Source organism: Pseudonaja textilis, chromosome 1 (genome assembly GCF_049901715.1).
Source record: "Pseudonaja textilis isolate UNSWEBS1 chromosome 1, rPseTex1.2, whole genome shotgun sequence".
NCBI classification, from domain to species: domain Eukaryota; kingdom Metazoa; phylum Chordata; class Lepidosauria; order Squamata; family Elapidae; genus Pseudonaja; species Pseudonaja textilis.
The window spans coordinates 317891565-317912544 of NC_141990.1; the positions used below are offsets into that span (position 1 = coordinate 317891565).

At 48.4% G+C, this 20980-nt stretch overlaps 1 protein-coding gene across 2 annotated transcripts in view; it reads left to right on the top strand.

Annotated features, from left to right (window-relative positions):
* Positions 1-221: 221 nt before the first annotated feature.
* The window catches only part of TIMM44 (translocase of inner mitochondrial membrane 44), a 32361-nt gene continuing 11602 nt past the window's right edge, over positions 222-20980 (top strand). Inside the window, exons 1-9 of one of the 2 annotated variants that reach the window (XM_026722496.2) lie at positions 222-354; positions 1669-1773; positions 7534-7704; positions 10959-11039; positions 12367-12516; positions 14798-14937; positions 15227-15312; positions 16748-16840; positions 18622-18746. In XM_026722496.2, the coding sequence (XP_026578281.1) occupies positions 325-354; positions 1669-1773; positions 7534-7704; positions 10959-11039; positions 12367-12516; positions 14798-14937; positions 15227-15312; positions 16748-16840; positions 18622-18746 (981 nt within the window). In that variant the 5' untranslated portion in view covers positions 222-324. The remainder of the gene's footprint in view (positions 355-1668; positions 1774-7533; positions 7705-10958; positions 11040-12366; positions 12517-14797; positions 14938-15226; positions 15313-16747; positions 16841-18621; positions 18747-20980) is intronic. The other variant, XM_087922593.1, reaches the window with a different exon arrangement.

The window sequence follows — 20980 nt, forward strand, 5'->3', positions numbered from 1 at the left end:
CTGAAGCCCCTGGCCTGTTCGGGGAGCCCCCCAAAAGAGAGGGTCCAGGGGGGTCCAAGCCCCTCACCCGCACAGGACCGGGAGGCTAAGCTAGGAAAAGGGGGGTCCCGTTGGGGGAGGGGGCACCGAGTGTCCCGTTTCCCCCCCCCCCAAAAAAAACCACCATTTCAGGTCAGCAGCCCCCTGAAAACCACGTGTTTGCCTCCTCGTGCCCTTTCTGCGCCTGCGCGGCGGGCGTGACGCCCCCAGCTTACCGCCCGTCGCGCTACGACATCATCACCGTGCGCCGCCGGGCTCCTTGCCCACCAGGCTTCCTTGGCGAAGATGGCGGCGGTCGCGTCCTGGGGCTGCCGGGTAAGCCGGACGGGGGGGCCCCCGGGGTGGGGGGTGTGAGGAAGGAAAGCGGGGTGGAGTGGGGGTTTTTCTGTCAGCCGGGACGGGGGAGGAGGCTCTCCGGCCACGCCAGGACGGGGGTGCCTGGGCTGAAGCCAGCCGGCCCCAGCTCGGGGAAGGCGCTTGCAGGCCGGGGGTCCGAAGGGGTTTTGGCGGGGAGGGTTGTTGCGGCTGAGAGTCCTGAAGCGGTTGAATCCCCGAATTTCTGAGGTCCGGACACGCGTCCCTTGACAGGGGTGGGCCTCGGGAGCTTTTCCTGACTGGAGGCCTCGCAGTTGTTGGGAGGGAACGTCCGTGGACTTCCACTCCCAGAATTCCCCAGCCGGTATATCCAAACCTGATCACTGGAAGACGTGTGGACTTCAACTCCCAGAATTCCCCAGCCGGTATATCCAAACCTGATCACTGGAAGACATGTGGACTTCCACTCCCAGAATTCCCCAGCCAGTATATCCAAACCTGATCACTGGAAGATGTGCGGACTTCAACTTCCAGAATTCCCCAGCCAGTATATCCAAACCTGATCACTGGAAGATGTGTGGACTTCCACTCCCAGAATTCCCCAGCCAGTATATCCAAACCTGATCACTGGAAGATGTGTGGACTTCAACTTCCAGAATTCCCCAGCCATTATATCCAAACCTGATCACTGGAAGATGTGTGGACTTCCACTCCCAGAATTCCCCAGCCAGTATATCCAAACCTGATCACTGGAAGACATGTGGACTTCAACTCCCAGAATTCTCAGCTGGTAGGTCCAAACCTGATCACTGGAGGACCTGTTGACTTCAACTCCCAGAATTCTGGGAGTTGAAGTCCACAAGTCTTCCAGTCACCTAGTTTGGAGATGCCCTGCTGTAGAGGTCAAAATTTCCTGCTGGAACTCATCATCTGATAAATCCCCAAACCTGGATGGACAGAATCACAATTCCTGCATTTGCTTCTTCGCTGTCCTCAAAACACATCGCATGACAGCTTGAAAGATTTCATTCCTTTCTTACATTGACTGTCTATCTCACCACAAGGCGACTCCGAGCGGCTCGCAACACTCAGTGCAATGCTTCATGCAATGGGGGGGGGTGGGGGGGGTTGCGCCACACCTTGCAACCTGCATTCCCACAACACTCTTGACCTGCAAGATGTCCCGCCCCTTGTCAGCCTCGCCTGGCGTGTTGTGTGAACCTGCTTTCTACAACTCCTCACCCTGTTTACAGACCCAGGTCTTTTATTGGCCAATGTTAACGACACATTTTTTTTTCTCTTTTCTAATCCTAGAAATATCTTTTAAACGCGTGGCTTCTATCCAGGCAATGCTCCGGCCCTGTGCAGCACCCCTTCTGCGTGTGCCGAACGAGCAGATTGGCGTTGGGATTTTACCAGGTGCGTTTATGACCGACAGGTAGTCCACAACTTCACAACTAGGACCGAGCCCAGAATTTCTGCGTGTTTAAGCAAGAGAGTCGTTAAGTGAGCTTTGCCCTATTTTATGCCCTTTTGTTGTGGCCTGCCTGTGGCTGGCAGAGCTGGTAGCGAGGAGGTTGGGGAGGAAACGACCAGTCTTGGAGGCTGAGGAAGGCTCGGACGAGGGCTCTGCATCGGAGGCAGGGAAGGGGCCAGGGCAGGCTGGCGGTCATCAGCAGTCAGAGTTGGAGAGCAGTGAGGCGGGGGAGGCGGGAACTGGTTCCCAGGCTGTGTATGTGCAGAGCTTCCAAAAGAAAAGAACAATTACGAACTAAGGGTTGATGTGGGAGTAAGGCCCCACCTCGGAGATGATTGGCCCAGAGGTGCTATTCAGCAGGTTCTGACCAGTTCTGTAGAACCGGTAGCAGAAATTTCGAGTGGTTCGGAGAACCGGCCAATCCCGCCTCTGACTGGCCCCGCCAACCCCCTCTCTTCTCTGCCTCCCATTGAGTCCCATCTGATCGGCTGAGTCTTCTTTAGTTGCCCTGCAGAGGAGAATGGATCTGGAAAGCAGGTTAGTGGGGTGGGGAGCAGAGGTGCTATTCAGCAGGTTCTGACCAGTTCTGCAGAACCGGTAGCAGAAATTTCGAGTGGTTCGGAGAACCGGCCAATCCTGCCTCTGACTGGCCCCGCCAACCCCCTCTCTTCTCTGCCTCCCATTGAGTCCCATCTGATCGGCTGAGTCTTCTTTAGTTGCCCTGCAGAGGAGAACGGATCTGGAAAGCAGGTTAGTGGGGTGGGGAGCAGAGGTGGTATTCAGCCGGTTCTGACTAGTTCTGGGGAGAGAAGGGGGATTTTGCAGTATATCCTTCCCCTGCCATGCCCACCAAGCCACACCTACAGAACCGGTAGTAAAAAAAATTGGAATCCCACCACTAGATTGGCCCCTCCCATAGGACATTAAAAGAGGAATGAACGGGAGATGAGCTTTTGCAGGAAGCAATTAGTTCATCTGGTCGGTTCAAGCTTTGAAAAGTGCCGTTTGACTCTGTGTCAAGTTTGGCCTTGCGCTGCGTCTGGCAATTAGTTCTCTGGCCGCATTCCAAGTGCGATAAGGTGGGTTTTTTATCAACATTCCCCCGAAAAGACTGTTTGTGAAGCCTGGCAGGCTGTGAATGGACTTAATTCACAGCCGTGGAAATAAAAAGAGGTTTTGCCGGGACTTAAGGTTGTGTCTTATTCTTTCTAAGGAAGCCTAGGTCAGAACGTTTTTCTTGCCACAGTGATTAAGTGAATCACCACACTCGTTAAGTTAGTCACACGGTCATTAAGTGAATCTGGCTTCCCCACTCTAAGTTATGCTTGTCGGAAAGTCACAGATCGTGATCACATGGCCCCAGGACTCTGCCACTGTCATAAATAGGAGTCAGCTGCCAAGTGTCTGATTTATTGATCACACGGGAAAAGGGTGCAACGGTCATGAGTGTCGAAAATGGTCACAAGCCACGTTAGTGCCATTGTAACTTTGAATAGGTCAGGATCGAACTCCTGGCTGTGGGCAGAATTAGCCTGCAATGATCCATTCTAAGCACTGTGCCACCACGGCCTTTCCTTCCCTTCTTCCCTTCTTCCCTTCCTTCCTTTCCTTTCCTGCCTTTCTTCCCTTCCTTTCTTCCTTTCTTCCTTTCTTACTTACTTACTTACTTATACAGTGCTTTACAGACCTCTCTAAGCAGTTTGCAGTCAGCCTCTTGCCCCTTCCTTCCTTCCTTCCTTCCCTCCTTCCTTCCTTCCTTCCTTCCTTCCTTCCTTCCTTCCTTCCTTCCTTCCTTCCTTCCGCCTATTGTCAGCCTATTACTCCTCCCTTCCTCCCTCTCTTCTCCTTTCTTCCTTCTTCCTTTCCTCTTCCATCCTTTCATCTCCCTCCCTCCCTCCCTCCAAACTTATTTATATACCGCTTCACAGTGCTTTACAGCCCTCTCTAAGTGGTTTACAGAGTCAGCCTATTCCTTCCTTCCTTCCTTCCTTCCTTCCTTCCTTCCTTCCTTCCTTCCTTCCTTCCTTCCTCCTATTGTCAGCCTATTACTCCTCCCTTCCTTTCTCCTTTCTTCCTTCTTCCTTTCCTCTTCCATCCTTTCATCTCTTTCCCTCCTTCCCTCCCTTCACACTTATTTATATACGGCTTCACAGTGCTTTACAGCCCTCCCTAAGTGGTTTACAGAGTCAGCCTATTGTCCCTCCCTTCCTTCCTTCCTTCCTTCCTTCCTTCCTTCCTTCCTTCCTTCCTTCCTTCCTTCCTTCCTTCCTTCCTTCCTTCCTTTTCTCTCTTCCTTCCTCCTTTTCCTTCCTCCATCCATCCATCACCTCCCTCCCTTGTTTCCTCCCTCCCTCCCTCCCTCCCTCTTTAGACTTATATACCACTTCACAGTGCTTTTACAGCCCTCTCTAAGCAGTTTACAGAGTCAACAAATCGCCAACAGTCTGGGTCCTCATTTTACTGACCTTGGAAGGATGGAAGGCCGGGTCGATCTTGAGCTGGTCAGGATCGAACTCCTGTCAGTGAGCAGTGAGTTAGCCTGCAGTGCTGCATACTCATCACTGCGCCACCATGGCTCTTACAGGAGAAAGAAAGAAAGAAGAGAACGAGGAAAGAAGAGCAAGAGAAAAAGGGAAATAAGAGATGGAGGGAGCAGGAAAGAAAGAAAAAAAATGGAGAAAAAGAAGAAGGAAGGAGAGAGGGAAAGAAAGAGAGGGAAAGAATAGCAAAAGCAGTTTTATATACCGCTTCACAGTGTTTTATAGCCCTCTCTAAGCGGTTTACAAAGTCAGCCTCCCCCAATCATCTGGCTTACTCTAAGGGCAAAAATGAAAGGAGGAATAGAAAACACAAAACGAGAATAGGAAATTAAGGTAGGAATAGAAATATATTCTGGGTTGTGGAGCTGGAGAGAGGCTTCGGTCATCGGCTTGAAGAGGAGAGGCCAACGTGATTTTATTGAAAATTAATATCATGTTTTATGAATGACTTGTCCTGTTTAGCTCTAAGGAAAACTGGGTTTTCTCTTCTCGCCTTATTCCTTTCGTTTTTCTTTGTGTACAGCCACCTGAAAGGGGACACTTTTTAAGCTTTTAATTTTGGATTCAAGTGCCTAGAGGCCATCGGGTGGTTTGTAAATGAAATCTTGCCTTGCTTCTCCGTTGGTTCGTTCCTCTGCCTGAAAGAAGCTGTCCTTAGGTGACTTTCAAAGGAAGGGTGAGAGATAAAACGGTGGCAAGAGATTTAGTTAATCTGTCTTCCTTCCTGAGATTTGTCAGTGTGGAAGTTTCCCTGGGTATCCTTGCAAATTGAGGTCATTAGTTCTTGGAAACAAAAGAGAGGATTTGGGTGAACATTCCCTTAGCAAGAAGGACAGGTTATAAACAGCTTAAGTTCAGACACTCCTCTCTTAAAATAAATATTGGACTTAGAATAACTTTATTGTCACTTTAATCGGCATGCATTAAAATGAAATTTCATTGCCTGCAGCTTCCAAAGGGTCACCACCTCCAATAGACACTACATCTACATGATGAAACTATAAATAATTTTTTTAAAAAGATCATGAACATACCCACACATACCGTATTATTATACGACACAGAGAAACAACACAGTCTAGTTTGGATGTATAAATGTAAATGGTGAGAAAAACAAAAACAAATTACAGCTCATTTGTCATGTAAAAGCTTAAATCTTGATGAGCAGTCTTCCAATATTTGAGGAGGGGCTGCCACAGAGAGGAGGAGGAAGGGGGTCAAGCTATTTTCCAAGGCACCCGAAGGCCAGACAAGGAATAATGGATGGAAACGGAACAAGGAGAGATTCGAACTGACAGTGAGAAGAACCAACCAGTGGAACAGATCTGCCCATCTCTTTTTAATGTTCTTCTGTTCTGGTCTCCATCCTGGCAGGAACTCTGTTGAATTCTACTGTATAGTGCAATATTAATGCAATATCAGGGTTTTTTAGTTCAATGTACAGAATGTGAAGGGTGTGTGTATTTTCATAACGTAAACTGAAGATGGTGTTTGATTTTGTTGTATGAAGTGCAGTGACGATAAAGTAAAGTAAACTAAAGCTAAATTAAACCAAACTGCAAGTTCCAAATCGGGGCCAACAAGGCAAGGATTTCAGAAAGGAGGCAGGATGTCGGTGATCTGATCAAATTTAAAATGGAAGTAGGAACGTATGCCTGTTAAGACAGTTCAAAACTACTTGGCAACGGCTTAGCTTGGAGAGATTAAGGGAGGGAGGGAGGTGGATTGGAATTGTGATAGGCAAACCAACCTTTCTTCAAAGCAGTTTTATTTATTCATTTGTATCTCATCCCCAAAGTGCTTTTTCGGGAGGCAAGTGGACCTTCTGGTTTTTCTTTGAAGATGTTTCGCTTCTCATTCAAGAAGCTTCCTCAGCTCTGACTGGGTGGTGGGGAATGGAAGGATTTACACTCCTTGCAGACAAAACTGGTCATTTGCATCCTCTTAACGAGTCGTTGAGGCCACTTGGAGATCTATTTGTGTCCTCAGGGTCACTTGAATGGTGCCAATGGTGGAGTGGAGCCTTCTTGGAACTACTGAACGGACTTTGCTGTTAACTGGAGACAGATGATGTCATCAGCGGTTCTAAGAAGGCTCCACACCCGTCTGCACTCTTCAAGTGTTTCCGAGGACACAGATGAGCCTCCAGGTGGCCTCAACGACCCTCTCAAAGAATGCAAATGACCAGCTTTAAAATCCTTCCATTCCCTGCCATCCAGTCGGAGCTGAAGAAACTTCTTGGATGAGAAGCGCAACATCTTGAAAGAAAAAACAAGAAAGTCCACTTTCCTCCTGGAAGGAAAAAAAAAAAAGAACCTTTGGGACAACCAGGACCTGGGATGGTGGAGAATCGTTGCTGACCATTGGAGCTGAGATGTTTCTCCGTGGAAAACCCGTCTTGAGCCATAGGCCTTGGGCAGTGGGTGCCACTGAGTGCACGTATCCTGTCCCTGTTGGAATCTGGTTCAGAGGGGTAGGCCAAACAGCTGACGGAGTGGGAGTGTGGCTCCGTTGGCTGTGGAAGAAACTGGGGAAGGACAAAGTCTGGTTGGGCAGAGCAGGGGGAGGTAGAACAAGGGAGAGGGAGTTCAGAGGAAGACCCAGGCCCACCCCCTCTTCATCCCAGAGCACACAGGGAGGAACGGAGAAGGGAGCAACGTGAGTTGCATGGCTTACGGGGGAGGAAAGGGCCCTGATTCCCTTCATTAGCTGCAGCTGGGAACACAGCGTTTAAAAAGGGAAGCTGCGCACAGCAAGTTGTTGGGAGCACATCGTGAATTGTCTGGTATTGTCGAGGCTTTTCTGTGTTCCTGGCGCCTTCCCCGCTGTGTGAGTTTTGCCGCATTTTCAAGCCTGCAATTCCTTCTCCTGCCTTGTCAAGCTAATCACTTCACCGTGATTTGTGTGGATTTTTAGTTACAGCCTGTCTGTATCTTGTTTTGGACTGAATTTCCTCCACTTAAAGGCTGTTCCTGGGAGAGTTTTTTTCTCTCCAGCCTGAAGGTAACCTGGACATTGGGGGCAAAGTTGGAGGTATTAAAGGGATCTTTATTGATTATCTGACTGTGTTGCCTTTGTGCTATGCTACGCCCCTTTGGGTCACTGCAGCCCGGGCCAGGCCCGCCTTCATGCTTCAAGGTGTAATTGTGACCTTTTCTTTAGTCTAGATGTTCTTCCTCGGGCCATCGGAAAGGTTTTATATCCGGCTTCGTAGAGAACATCAAGCAGGAGCTAGCCAAAAACAAGGAGATGACGGAGAGCATCAAGAAATTCCGAGACGAAGCGAAGAAACTGGAGGAGTCGGACGCCCTCCAGGAAGCAAGGCGGAAATACGTACGTTGGCTCCCCCCCCCTCCCCCCTCCCGACATCGAAGGGCGCTTGGTGGCTTTGGGCCACCAGGGGAACGTTTATGGGACAGGTAGTCCTCGACTTAACGGCCACGGCGGGGTCCAGAATGTCCTTCCCTAAGCGAGGTGGACGAGGAGTGAGCCCTCCTTCCAATCAAAAGTCTCTGGCCGCATCTCAGGGACAAGTAAATTGGTTTATTAGAAGTTGCCGTGTTGGCGCGTGGCTGGGTGCAGCTGATACTCAGTCACATCATCCATTTCCCCCTTGACCCTGGTCTTTCCTCCACCACCCCCCGGATGTGACTTCTCCAATGGGACCCATCCGTCTCCCAAGAGTCATCCATCATGCTCTCCAATAACCGCCTTTTTTTTTTTGTTTGAAAACAATTTTATTAATTTTAACAACAAACAAAAACACATAAAAACATCTTCCTTTCCTTCCTGAGTTTACAGACAGCGTGTCGGTTGGTTTACTACTATTTTTTGTGTGCATCCATTTCATAGTCTCCATTGTAGTTATATTACATAATAGCTCGTATTATCAATCAACAATTATGTAGCCTGATATCATTATTAAACAATCATTTGACTGTAATTTTATTAATTCATACTTTAACGAGATAACTATAATTTATTTATTTTATAGCAAATCATAAAGTCATACCAAGTCTATCTTAATAAAATTTTATAAAGATAGTATCAAAGATACTATCCAATAACCGTCTTATGCGCCAACATCTTTAGGCTGCTGAGTTGATATCTAGGCATTTAAGGAAGGCCTTGTTTACCTCCAACTCCATTTTTCTGGCAGCTAAAAAGACCAAAGGAGTCTCTTTTTTAGTTGACAATGACCTTTTCTCGCCACGGCGGTTGAGCGAATCCCAGTCGTTAAGTGAGTGCGTCTCCCGCCGTTGAGTTTGCTAGCTGGGGAAGGGCGCAGAAGGCGGCCACGGGACGCCAGCCTACCGCAACCGTCGTAAGTCCATGCCATTTGCCCAGCTCCTGGATTTCGATCCTGGGAGATGCTGCGACGGTCATAAGCGCGAGGACCAGTAGTCAATCTTTTTTTTTTTTTTCAGCGTCGTAATTTTGAGTGTTTGCTAAACAAAACGGCTGTAAGCCGAGGGCTACATTGGGCAGGCAGTCCCTTGACTCACGACAGTTCATTTAGTGACGCGGCAGTGACAGAAACTTGACTCAGGACCGTTTTTCGTGCCTTTTTGTCCGTGTCAGCATCCTCCACGGTCACGTGATCAAAAGGCAGGCGCTGGGCCACTGACTCATATTTACGACGGGCTGCTCCCGGGATCACGCAATCCCCTTTTGAGACCTTCTGACAGATTCACTTAACAACCGTGTGATCAACTTGACACCTGCAGTGGTTCATTTAAAACAGGGCAAAACCCACGTAATGAATGCCCCGCTTGGCAACGGATAGTTTGGCCTCAAGTGCAGTCGTAAGTTGAGAACTACCTGTATCCTAAGGGACGGCGAAAGGCCGCAGGTGCGTAAATAACATTGCACCTTCTTCCTGCTTCAAAAAGAGTTGAGGATGTAGGCATGCCCTCGGCGGGGAACTAAAAAATATGTGTGACCTCTTTGATGATGAAGATGATGAGAATAAGAATAAGGATGATGTGTGTTCAAATCCCAGAAGGTAAAGCTAATTCTCACAGTGGAGATTTGAGGAGTCCTTGGGGGGTCTCTGAGCTGGGCGGTTTTCTTGCAGATTTCTCATGACCCAAAGTAGGTAACATCCGTGCAAGAAGAGGGTGGGGTTTGCAGGGAGGAGGGGGAGGAAGAAGAAGAAGAGGAGGAGGGAGCTCCCACAGTCCTCCCTCCCTCCCTCTCCTCCTCCTCCTCCTCTTGCAAACCCCGCTCCCTTCCGGCACTGACTGTCAGCTTTGGAAGCCATATTTTGCTTGGAAGCTTCAAGGCTGCCGCATTCAGCGCCTGGGAATTTGAGTGTGGGGCTTTCTTATTGCAAGGGTCTTCAAACTTGGGACAAGTTTAAGACTTGTGGACTTCAACTCCCAGAATTCCTGAGCTAACATGACGGGAGGAGGAATTCTGGGAGGTGGAAGTCCACAAGTCTTAAAGCTGTCCAGTTTGGAGACCCCAGTCTTAAGCGAGTAGAAGATTAGACTCAACAACATTCTTTCCTAAAAGTCAAGGACAAGCTGCCCTGCAGCTGGAGAGGAGTATCTGGAGGAACGGCTTCCGTTGGGACGATGATTTGATTGGGCCGTGTGATGGACTGGTGGGTGCCGTGGATGGATCTTTGAATTTTTTTGGGGGGAAGGGAAAACCCAGAACTCTCAGATTCAGGTTTTCCCAGATGTGAAAATATGACTTTTCTAATAAAGTTCTTACTTGGATGGACTTTTGTTTCTGAGTGCTGAATGGAAATGGGAAATTTCATGGGAACGCCAACACTGATGATGTTCCCTAGTTGGGTCACGAGACGTCTTTAAGAAAACCACCCAGCTCAGAGAACACCATGACCCTCCACAGTCCCCCTCCCCCTCCTCTCTCTTCTTCCTCCTCCCTGTAAACCCCACTCTTCCTCCTCCTCCCCTCCCCTTCATCTTCCTCCTCCTCCTTCCCCCCTTCCTCCTGCTCTCTGCAAATCACACTCCCTTCTAGCACTGATGATGTTCCCTAGTTGGGTCACGAGACGTCTTTAAGAAAACAGCCAAGCTCAGAAAGCACCAAGGACTCCCACAATCTTCCCTTCCTCCCTCCCTCTTCCTCCTCCTCCCAGAAAACCCCACTCCCTTCTAGCACTGATGGAGTCCCCTAGTTGGGTCACGAGACGTCTGCGAGAAAACCACCCAGCTCAGAGAGCCCCAAGGACCCTCATGCCATCCCTGACCTACAAACATTCTCCCTTGATTAGGAGGATGTTTCTTCCAGAGATTTCACCCTGCAGATTATTTTAAAGCTCTCTCGTGTCTTGCGGGAGGCTGAAGGTCTCCCCTTCCATGACAAACTAACCCATCCGCCCAAAACTGCTTAGAGCAGCCTGAGAGATCGGGGCCGATCCTACTGGGGGAAATAAACTTGGCTCCAATTTGCTCCTGAAATTCTGAGACCGTAGCTGTTGTGTGGGTGGGGTTGGGGGTCATCAAGAGATGGCGGTCCATTCAGAAGAACCTAACAAACAGAGTTGTCGTTGGGTGAGAAGAGAATTAGCTTTCTCCCTGGGCGACACCAACTTTTCTGCTTCCTTCTCGCAGAAAACCATCGAATCCGAAACCGTCAAGACCTCGGAAGTGCTTAAAAAGAAATTAGGAGAAATCAGTGGCACCGTCAAAGAGGTAAGAACCACCGAGTGGTGTCCTTTTCGCCCTGGACTCTCTTACTCCGGCGGCTAGGAATGTTCTCCGGAGCCAGCACAGCACTGGTGTATTCCACCTTGGCCGTACCGGCAGTTCTCTGGAGGGCCCAAAGACTGAAGGAGTCCATGCTGATTCTTCTAAGAGGCAGCCTCCTTCCTTTTACGATTTAAATGTTTTTTTTATTAGAATATAAAAGAAAACAAAAATAACGGGAAGCTAGAAGAGGAAAAAACGGAATACTGCATCCAGTTTCGGTCACCAGACTATAAAAAAGATTCAGAGACTCTAGAAAAAGGGCAGAGAAGAGCAACCAGGATGATGAGGGGACCGGAGGCTCAAACATACGATGAATGGTTGCAGGAACTGGGCCTGGCTGGTCTAGGGAAGAGAAGGGCCAGGGGAGACAGGAGAGCAGCCTTCCCAATATTGGAGGGGCTGCCACAGAGAGGAGGAGGAGGAGGAGGGGGTCAAGCTATTTTCCAAAGCTCCCAGAATAATGGTGGGAAACTGAACAAGAAGAGATTCAACCTGGAAATAAGGAGACATTTTCTGACAAGGAGAACCATCAACCTATAAAAAAGACCTTGAGACTCTAGGAAAAAAAAAAGTGCAAAGAAGAGCAACCAGGATGATGAAGGGACTGGAGGCTAAAACATACAATGAACGGTTGCAGGAACTGGGCCTGGCTAGTCTAGTTTAGTTTAGTTTATTGTCATTGCATTTACAACGAAATTAAATGCCATCTTCAGTCTACATTATACATAAAAAAGCAAAAACACACATCCTTCGCATTCTATACAATTGAAAACCCCTGATATTGCATTAATATTGCACTATACAGTTGAATTCAATAGAGTTACTGCTCTGGGATAGAAGCTGTTTTTCAGCCGATTTGTCCTTTTTAGTCTAGTGAAAAGAAGGACCAGGGGGGACACGATAGCAGCCTTCCGATATCTCAGGGGCTGCCCCAAAGGAGAGGCGGTCAAGCTATTCTCCCAAACATCTGAAGGCAGGACAAGAAGCAACGGATGGGAACTCATCCAGGAGAGAAGCAACCTGGAATTAAGGAGGAATTTGCTGACCGCGAGGACAATGAACCGTTTTTGGGGTTTTTTTGCCACCAGAAGTTGTGGGTGCTTCATCACTGGAAGTTTTTTTTAGAAAAGACCTAGGCAGACATTTGTCTGAAATGATAGAGGGTTCCCCGCTTGAGCAGGGGTTGGACTAGAAGATCTCCAAGGTTCCTTCCAACTCTGTTCTTCTGTTCTTCCTTCCCGCCCCCCCACCCCACCCCCTCTGGTGGTAGAGCATAGATGAAGTCAGCAAGAGCGAGATTGGCCGGAAGATCAAGGAAGGAATGGAAGAAGCAGCCAAAACAGCGAAGCAGTCTGCGGAAACAGTCTCCAAGGGAGGAGAAAAACTGGGCCGGACTGCAGCATTCAAGGCCATTTCTCAGGTAAACTCCCTTCTTCAGTCAGGTGCAGGGGTGCGCCGCAACGGGTTTGCCCGGGTTCTAGAGGACCCATTCCTAACATTATGGCTGGTTCGGCAAACCGCCAAATCCCACCCCCTGGGTCATGCCTTTTGGTGGAGACTGACTCTGAGGGAGGGGAGGAACGGCCGACGGAATGGAAGTGTGGCTCCGGAGGTTGTGGAGGAGGCTGGGGAAGGGCAGAGCCTGGCTGGGCAGTCAGAGGAGGACCCAGGCCCATCCCCTCTCCATCCTAGGGCAGGAAGGGAGGAGTAGATAAGGGAGAAATGTGAATGGGGTGGTCTAGGGGGAGGTAAGGGCCCTGATCCCCTTCATGGGCTGCAGCTGTGACAACTGAATAAGAGGATGGACATGCGTAGTGGCAAACGCTGGAAACAAAGCATGGAAATATCTCTAGTTTATGGTTCCTCTCTGGGTTTGGCGTCCTTCCCAGTGTGTGTTATCTGTGGACGTCCTCCAGCCCTTATCTTGCCTGGTTTGTGTTGCTTTTTTCCTCCTTCTTGTAACTGTTTGTGTGGGAGTTTTTTGTCTTCAGTCAAGGATATTTGGAGCTTGGAAGCAAAGTGAAGGAATAAGAGGGGCTTCACCTCTTTTCTGTGACTGTATTTGTTTTGTATCCCATCCTGGGTCAGTCATCACACCCTGGCTCGGGAGCCCGTTTTCGCTGGCAGATGCTCGGGCTGCCACAGGCGCACCCGACATGAGTGATGTTGAGCTGACCACTCCCGCCCCTGCCTCCACCGCCCTGCCCCCCTCCCCTTGAGGTCAAACACAACCCTAATGTGGCCTTGCATGAAATCGAGTTGGACACCCCTGGTATAGGCCGTGCTCAGATTTTTTAATATTTTTTTTTAACAGTACAGGTAATCCCTGGGTTACGAGTGTTCCCTTAGAGAACGGTCAAAGTTACGTGATCAGCGCCCCTTCGTGTTTCTGAACAAGTCCCGAAATTATGAATCTTGCAGCACCACGGCAATTGTTCGCCCTTACCAATGACCGCAGAGGCTCTTCAACGTTTGTCCTGCTCTTTGCTGGCCAAAACGGAGCTTCGGAGGGGCGTGCACAGCTGAGAGGCTAGAGAGGAGACCACTTGCTAGATCTCCTGACAGAAAGTGACCTGGCACGGCAGCTTGGGTGTGTGGTGGGGGGGAAGCAATTGTGCTGGAGCGTGAGGTATTTCTGTGAGTCGGGGAGGCCTTGGGTGGTTTTAGGCAGGTGACATGTTCCTTCACCAGGGCCCCGCCATGGACTTCCCTATCCTGAAATGTCTCATATTCACTTAACAAACCGCTCGTTCGATTAGCAAATGCGTGGGTGAAAGGAAGGAGTGATGGCGTTCAATGTACGAGATTCACTCCCACCAATTCCTCGGCTTATGAATGGAACGGGGCAGCTTTATTATCTTCATAACTCAAGGGCTACTTGAATGGTCTTTGCCTCTTCTGTCAATCAATCCAGGGACTTCCTCTGCCTTTGCTGCAAGGTTGGAAAACCGACAGCTAAGCAGGGAGGATGAGTCAAGGGGGGAAGTAGCCTCGAGTCCTTATACAGCCGCAAGAGGCATAATCCCAACCTTCTTTCCCTTCCATTGAGCTTTACCTGGGTGGTTCCCAAGGGAAGAAGGTGAGCAGTCTTTGGAGGGGTGTGGAATAAACAACTTAAATTGTCTTCTACCTATATTACAAAGTCAAGTCAAAGTCAAAAATCAAGTTGTTGATTTTTCCTAAGTTGAGACATTGAAAAAAAAAGTGCAGAGAAGAGCAACGAAGGTGATTAAGGGCCCGAAGACTCAAAACATATGAAAAATGGCTGCAGGATTTGGGTCTGGCTAATCTAGAAGGACTAGAAGGGACACGATAGCGGTATGTCAGTATTTGAGGGGCTGCCATAAAGAAGAGATCAACTTATTTTCCAAAGCAGCAGAAAACAGGACAAGAAACAACGGATAGAAACTAATCCAGGAGAGAAGCAACCTGGAACTAAGGAGAAACTTTCTGACAGGGAGGACAGTTAACCAGTGGAACTGCTTGCCACCAGAAGTTCAGAGTGTTCCATCACTGGAGGTTTTTAAGACGAGACTGGACAGCCACCTGTCTGAAAAGGTGTAGAGTCTCCTGCCTGAGCGGGGGGTGGACTAGAAGACCTCCAAGGTCCCTTTCAGCTCTATTTTGATTGATTGATTTGGACCTTCCGTGAGTGGATCCGGTTCCTTGCGGCTGACGTATGACATGGCTTCCCTCCCCAGGGTATGGAGAGCGTCCGGAAGGAGATTGACGAGAGCGTGTTGGGTCAGACGGGCCCTTACAGGCGTCCGGAGAGACTCCGGAAAAGGACGGAATCTGCCAGCGAGAGGCTGAAAGACGAGCGGATATTCGAAGCGAACGAGTGGGTGTCAGAACTGGGATCAGAACTGGAACCAGAGCTGGGTGATGTTGGGGGTGGGGGGGAACAAGAAAGAAACCTCAGCCAGGAGAGGCCTGGCATCTTCCAACGGAACTGGAAAAGCACATCCGCCTCGCTCTTCCTGAGGCCGTGCGGGCAGTTGGCGGCGAGGGTTTTCGGCTGCGAGCCGGGAAAAAAAAAAACTCTCTTTCCCAACGACTGGAGAATCGGGGACAGGCAGAGGGACGTTCCAGCCTCCTTCCCTGAACCTCCCTCTCTCGCCCCCCTCTAGGCAAGCGATGGGCATGGTCCTCCACAAAGACTCCAAGTGGTACCAGCAGTGGAAGGAATTCAAGGACAACAACGTGGTTTTCAACCGTACGTATTGCGGGAACGCGGTGGGTCACGTGGTTAGGGTACGGGCTCAGCACGGGTCGGCTCGAGACCTGGTTGCATGCTACAGGACGGGGCGAGCGCCCGCCACTCGTTCCAGCTCCTGCCGACTCTGAACAGTTTGAAAGCGGGCAACTACGCGTCGATAGGTTGGTATGTTGTGGCCCGCCGGAGGAGCTGACGGAGCTGGCATCGGAGTCGGACAATCGTGAGGAGGTTGGGGAGCCACCTGGACCAGCCTTGGAGGCTGAGGAAGAGGATGAGGGCTCTGCATCAGAGCAGAGATGGGGCCAGGGATCAAGAGGATACCGAATAATTATTTAGCATGGGATTGGTTTTACAAATGGTTAGACAGTAGAGGTAGAAATGAGAAATTGGAAGAATATTATTACATACAAGTAAACATTATTATTGGCTGTATGTATGTATGTATGTATGGCATTCAGCTTTGTTCGGGTATTTCCCCACGTCATTGTAGTGCTTTTAAAGTTGTAGCAACGTTTCGGCAGAATCTCATCTGCCATCATCAGGCTTCTGTATTGTCTTCGTCTGTGCACATACATGCATACATGTAAGTACCCGCGAAAACTTAAGAAAATATATATATACACACACACATACACATATTTACATATATATATATATATATATATATATATATATATACAGGTATATGTGTCTGTATGTATGTATGTGTGTATATATATATGTGTGTGTGTATATATATATATGATGATGGCAGATGAGATTCTGCCGAAACATTGCTACAACTTTAAAAGCACAACTACAATGACGTGGGAAAATACCTGAACAAAGCTGAATGCCATACATGTAAGTACCCGCGAAAACTTAAGAATATACACACACACACACACACACACTCACACACAAACACACATGTATTTACATACATATATATATATATATATATATATATATATATATATACATATACATACATACATACATACACACAGGTATATGTGTATGTATGTATGTGTGTATATATATATGTGTGTGTGTGTATATATATATATATGATGATGGCAGATGAGATTCTGCCGAAACGTTTGTACAACTTTAAAAGCACAACTACAATGACGTGGGAAAATACCCGAACAAAGCTGAATGCCATACATGTAAGTACCTGCGAAAACTTAAGAAAACATATGTATGTATATGTATGTATGTATGTATGTATGTAAATGAACCAAGACATTACACTGTTTATTGAGCACAGATGTATATTAAATATGTATAACTAAAACTTACTTAAAAAAGAATCCTTAGTGCTATTTGAATTTATTTTTCAGCCCCTAGAGAACAAGTTTCTTTTTTTAAAAAAAGTGACCTCCTCCTGGTTTCCCAGGGCAGGGGGGCCCATATTCCTTCTTCCAGGGGTACCTTTCCATTTCCTTAGGTTTCTTTGAAATGAAGATGAAATACGACGAGAGTGACAATGCCCTCATCCGTGCCTCACGCGTCATGACGGACAAAGTGACCGACTTCATAGGTCTGTCTTCCTTCCCCCCCCTCCTCTTCTGGTGAGCAAGGGGCATTTCTGGCTGGCCATTTGCAGGACCTTATAGGCAGTGGTGGGTTGCAACCGGTTTAACAACCGGTTCTGTGAGCGTGCGTGAGCGCAGAGTTTTCAAAAAACACCAATTTGAACCTCTACAGCAGGGGTCCCCAACCACCGGGCCTCGGACCAGTACCGGTCCGTGGAACATTTCCTACCGGGCCGCCGGTTTGCTGGGCGCCGCCATCTTGTTTGACGAGAAAGTGCTTCCGGGTGAGCTTTTCCGGTTGGAAAGCGGCGTTTGGGTCCTGAAGGAATCCTCGCGCCTTAGTTTCATCGAAGGGGGGGGGCGGCTTCGAACGAAACTAAGGCGCGAGGATTCTTTCAGCACCCAAGGCAAGGCGAGCCGAACGACCATCCCGAAGCGGTCCCGAAGCGAAGCCCATCGACAAAGGAGGAGTTGAAGGTGGGAAGAAGCGGGGGACGGCTGGCTGGCTGGTCGCTCGGCTCACCTTGCCTTGTCATGCATGCTGATGCTGGTACCGGGCCGCAGATCATTTTGTGATGCTGGTACCGGGCCGTGGCACAAAAAAGGTTGGAGGCCACTGCTCAACAGGGTAAGTAGAACAGCTGAGGTGCGTGAAATCTGTGCCGGGCGAATCAGCTGAGCTGAAAAAGAGAGAAATATAGGACAGGATAGGGTGATGGGTGAGCTGATCATTGGAACTACCGGTTCGCTTGAACCGGTCGGAACCAGGCACAGCTCACCATTGCTTATAGGGCAGTGATGGCGAAGCTTTTTGTTGTGGTGTGCCGAAAGCGCACGCAAGCGCGATAGCAAGGGCGCGCACGTGCCAGCACCCACAATGCAATGCAGGCCCCCCCCCATGCATGCACGCACAATCTCCTTACTTGCCCTGCATATGCGCGTGCCACCAACTGATTTTCGGCCCTTCTGAGACCTTTTTCACCCTCCCGGAGGCTCGAAGGAAGCCTCTGCAGCCTCGGGAGGCTGAAAAACGGGCCTGTTTCGGCACTTCCGGTATTTCCAGAAGGCCCCGTTTTTCAGTCTCCCGGGGCTGCAGAGGCTTCCCTTGAGCTTCCGGGAAGGCAAAAAAACAGCCTCAAACGGGGCCGAAAATCAGCTGGGAGGTTCGTGCGTGCGCAGTGCAGTGCTGGGGCTCGCATGCCCGCACAAACGGCTACCCGTGTCATAGGTTCACCATCATGTCAAAGGGCGAAAAAAGTGTTTCCCTGTAAAAAAAAAAAAAAAAAGACAGTTCATTTAGTGACCAAAATTATAACAGCATTGAAACCACTGACTTCTGTCAATCGTTGTTCATACTGAACGACTATTGCAGGATCCCTACAGTCGTAGGATCCAAATTCGGACGCTTGTCAACTGGCTCACACTTGCGACGGTTGCGATGTCCCAGGGTCAAAGCTACCGTCCACCCGACCTCTCCGGCAAGGGGGCATTTAATTCCACAAAAGGTCTCAACACCCAAGATCAAGAGCCTGGCCTTTTGGGGCTCCTAGATTGGTTGACTCCGGCCCAGAGCGAAGAGCAATTGTTCTCCACCGTGGCCCCTTTAAGATCTGCGGGGCTTCCCAACTCCCAGAATCCTCCAGCCAGCTCTATCTAGAATCCTGGGAGTTGAAGTCCCACAGGTCTTAAAGGGGCCACAGTTGAGAAACACGGGCGAAGACAAGACCTGGGGGCTTGTGAAGGGCAGGGATCCATCTCTTCCCCTCTCCCTCCCTCCCTCCGCCAGGCGGGCTGTTCTCCAAGACCGAGATGTCCGAGGTCCTTACCGAGATCCTGCGCGTTGACCCCAACTTCGACAAGGACCAATTCCTCAAGCAGTGTCAGGCCGACATCATCCCCAACGTCCTCGAGGTAAGTTGGGTGGGGAAGAGGCGGAGGGGTGAGGGTCCCCAGCCTGCCACCCCCCGCCTCTTAAGAAGCCCAGGCTTCACAGGGGTAAAGGGTTCCCCATTCACGTACATGCTAGTTGTTTCCGGCTCGAGGGGGTGGTGCTCATCTCCATCTCCATTTCTTTTTTATTTTATTTTATTTTATTTTATAAATATTTTTTTTATTTTAACAACAAAACAACATAGACATACTACATAAAACATAAAAAATATCCTCCTTCTTCATAAATTTACAAACAGTGCATCGATTGGTTTACCACTTTTTTTGTGTGCATCCATTTCTTAGTCACTAATATATTACAGAATAGCTCATATTATCAATCAATAATTGTATAACCTAATATCATCACTAAAAAAAATCATTTATCTATAATTTTGTTAATTCATATTTTAACGAGGTAACTATAGTTTACTTAGTTTATTTTGCAATAAATCATAAGATCATACCAAATCTATCTTGATAATGTTTTATAAAGATAATATCAAGAAAAAAAAAGGAAAACAATTTTTTATGCTAAATCTGAATATTATTATGTTTTATTATCTAACCATTGATAAAAAAGATCCCAAACTTCATAAAATTGTTTATCTTCTTGTTCTCTGGATTTCAAATGTCAATTTACTCATTTCAGCACAATCCAATATTTTCTTAATAATTTCTTCCTCTGATGGAATTTTCTCACTCTTCCAGTTTTTAGCAAATACAATCCTAGCTGCTGTTAATATATTTACAATCAAATACTTCAAATTTTTATTATATATATCAGGTAAGATTCCCAATAAAAAAAATCTCTGGTTTCAAGTCTATATGTGTCTCTGGTGCTCATCTCCATTTCTAAGCCAAAGAGCCAGCGCTCCGTGGTCCTGTGGCCGGCAAGGCTAAACCCCTTTGAAGGCGCACGGAGGAACGCTGTTCCCTTCTTCCCACCAAAGGAGTCCCTAGTTTCCTACTTGCATTTTTTTTAACGTGTTTTCGAACTGCTGGGTTGGCAGAAGCCGGGACAAGTCACGGGAGCTCACTCCGTGACTGTTAGGGATACACCCTAGCAGAATCTGCACGGCAGGCAGGCAGGCAGGCAAAAATATGTGAGATAAACGTTTTTGTAGCTTACACTCAGTAAAACAGATACACTGTGCTAGTTAAATAGTTTATTCCAGTAAGAGTTTTAGCATAGTCAAACAGTCCATATATCATTCACTAATTCAGTCCGTCCGGGGATTATTCAGTTGCAAAGTCCAGTGTCGAAAAAGAGAGGTCAGTAAACTTACAAATATCAGTCCAGTAATATATCTCCTTGCAGTAGAGATATGAAGAAGTCAAACCTCCTTTCTTCCTTCAGCAGCAGGGAACATGCAGTTAGCAAACCATCAATCCAGCAATCGTCAGCAATCCAGCAGGTTCTCTTGCTCCCTCTTATGGCGGTTTTACACCGCACCCAAAATTACATGCTTTGCAATTTAAAGTGACACACACTTAAACTTGCTATCATGGTTTATATATATTATTTTACCCAAACTACGTTAGGTAACCTTGTTATTCCTAACAGTGACGCAGCTATACTAGGGATTCGAACCACCGAACTGCCAACCTTGCTGATCGACAGCCTCAGCGTCTTAGTCCCTGAGCCACCGTGTCCCCCTTTACGGGGGTAGCGGAAGATAAACAGGTGAGGCAGGATCCCTTGGCCAGCTCTTTGGGCCTTGTGGTTCCCTGTCTTTCAAAGCCTGGGCTTTCCTGCAGGAGCAGAAATGCAAGAGTCCTCAACTTTCGACGGTTCATTTAGTGACCGTTCGAAGTTCCAAGGGCCCCTGGGTAAAAGAAGCGACTTGGACCTTTTTCACACTTACGATCTTTCCAGCGTCCCTGTGGTTACGGGATTCAAATTCAGATGCTTGGCTAGTGATTCGTACTTAAGACGGTTGCAGCGTCCTGGGCGGCTGTCACACAGTCCCTGTTTGTAACCTCCTGACAAGGAAAAACCAATGTGGGGAGCGGGGCTAATCCAGATTCACATAACAACCTCGTTCTTAACTGAACGATGGCAGCGGTTCACTCAACGCCTGCCTCAGGGACGGTTGCAAAATGGAGCAAAACCCGCTGAACAATTGTGGCTGTAAGCGAGGATTACCTTGTAAGATCGCGGCGAAGAACACCGATCCTTGCAGCCGACAAGGTGTGAGACTGGCAGCCTCACC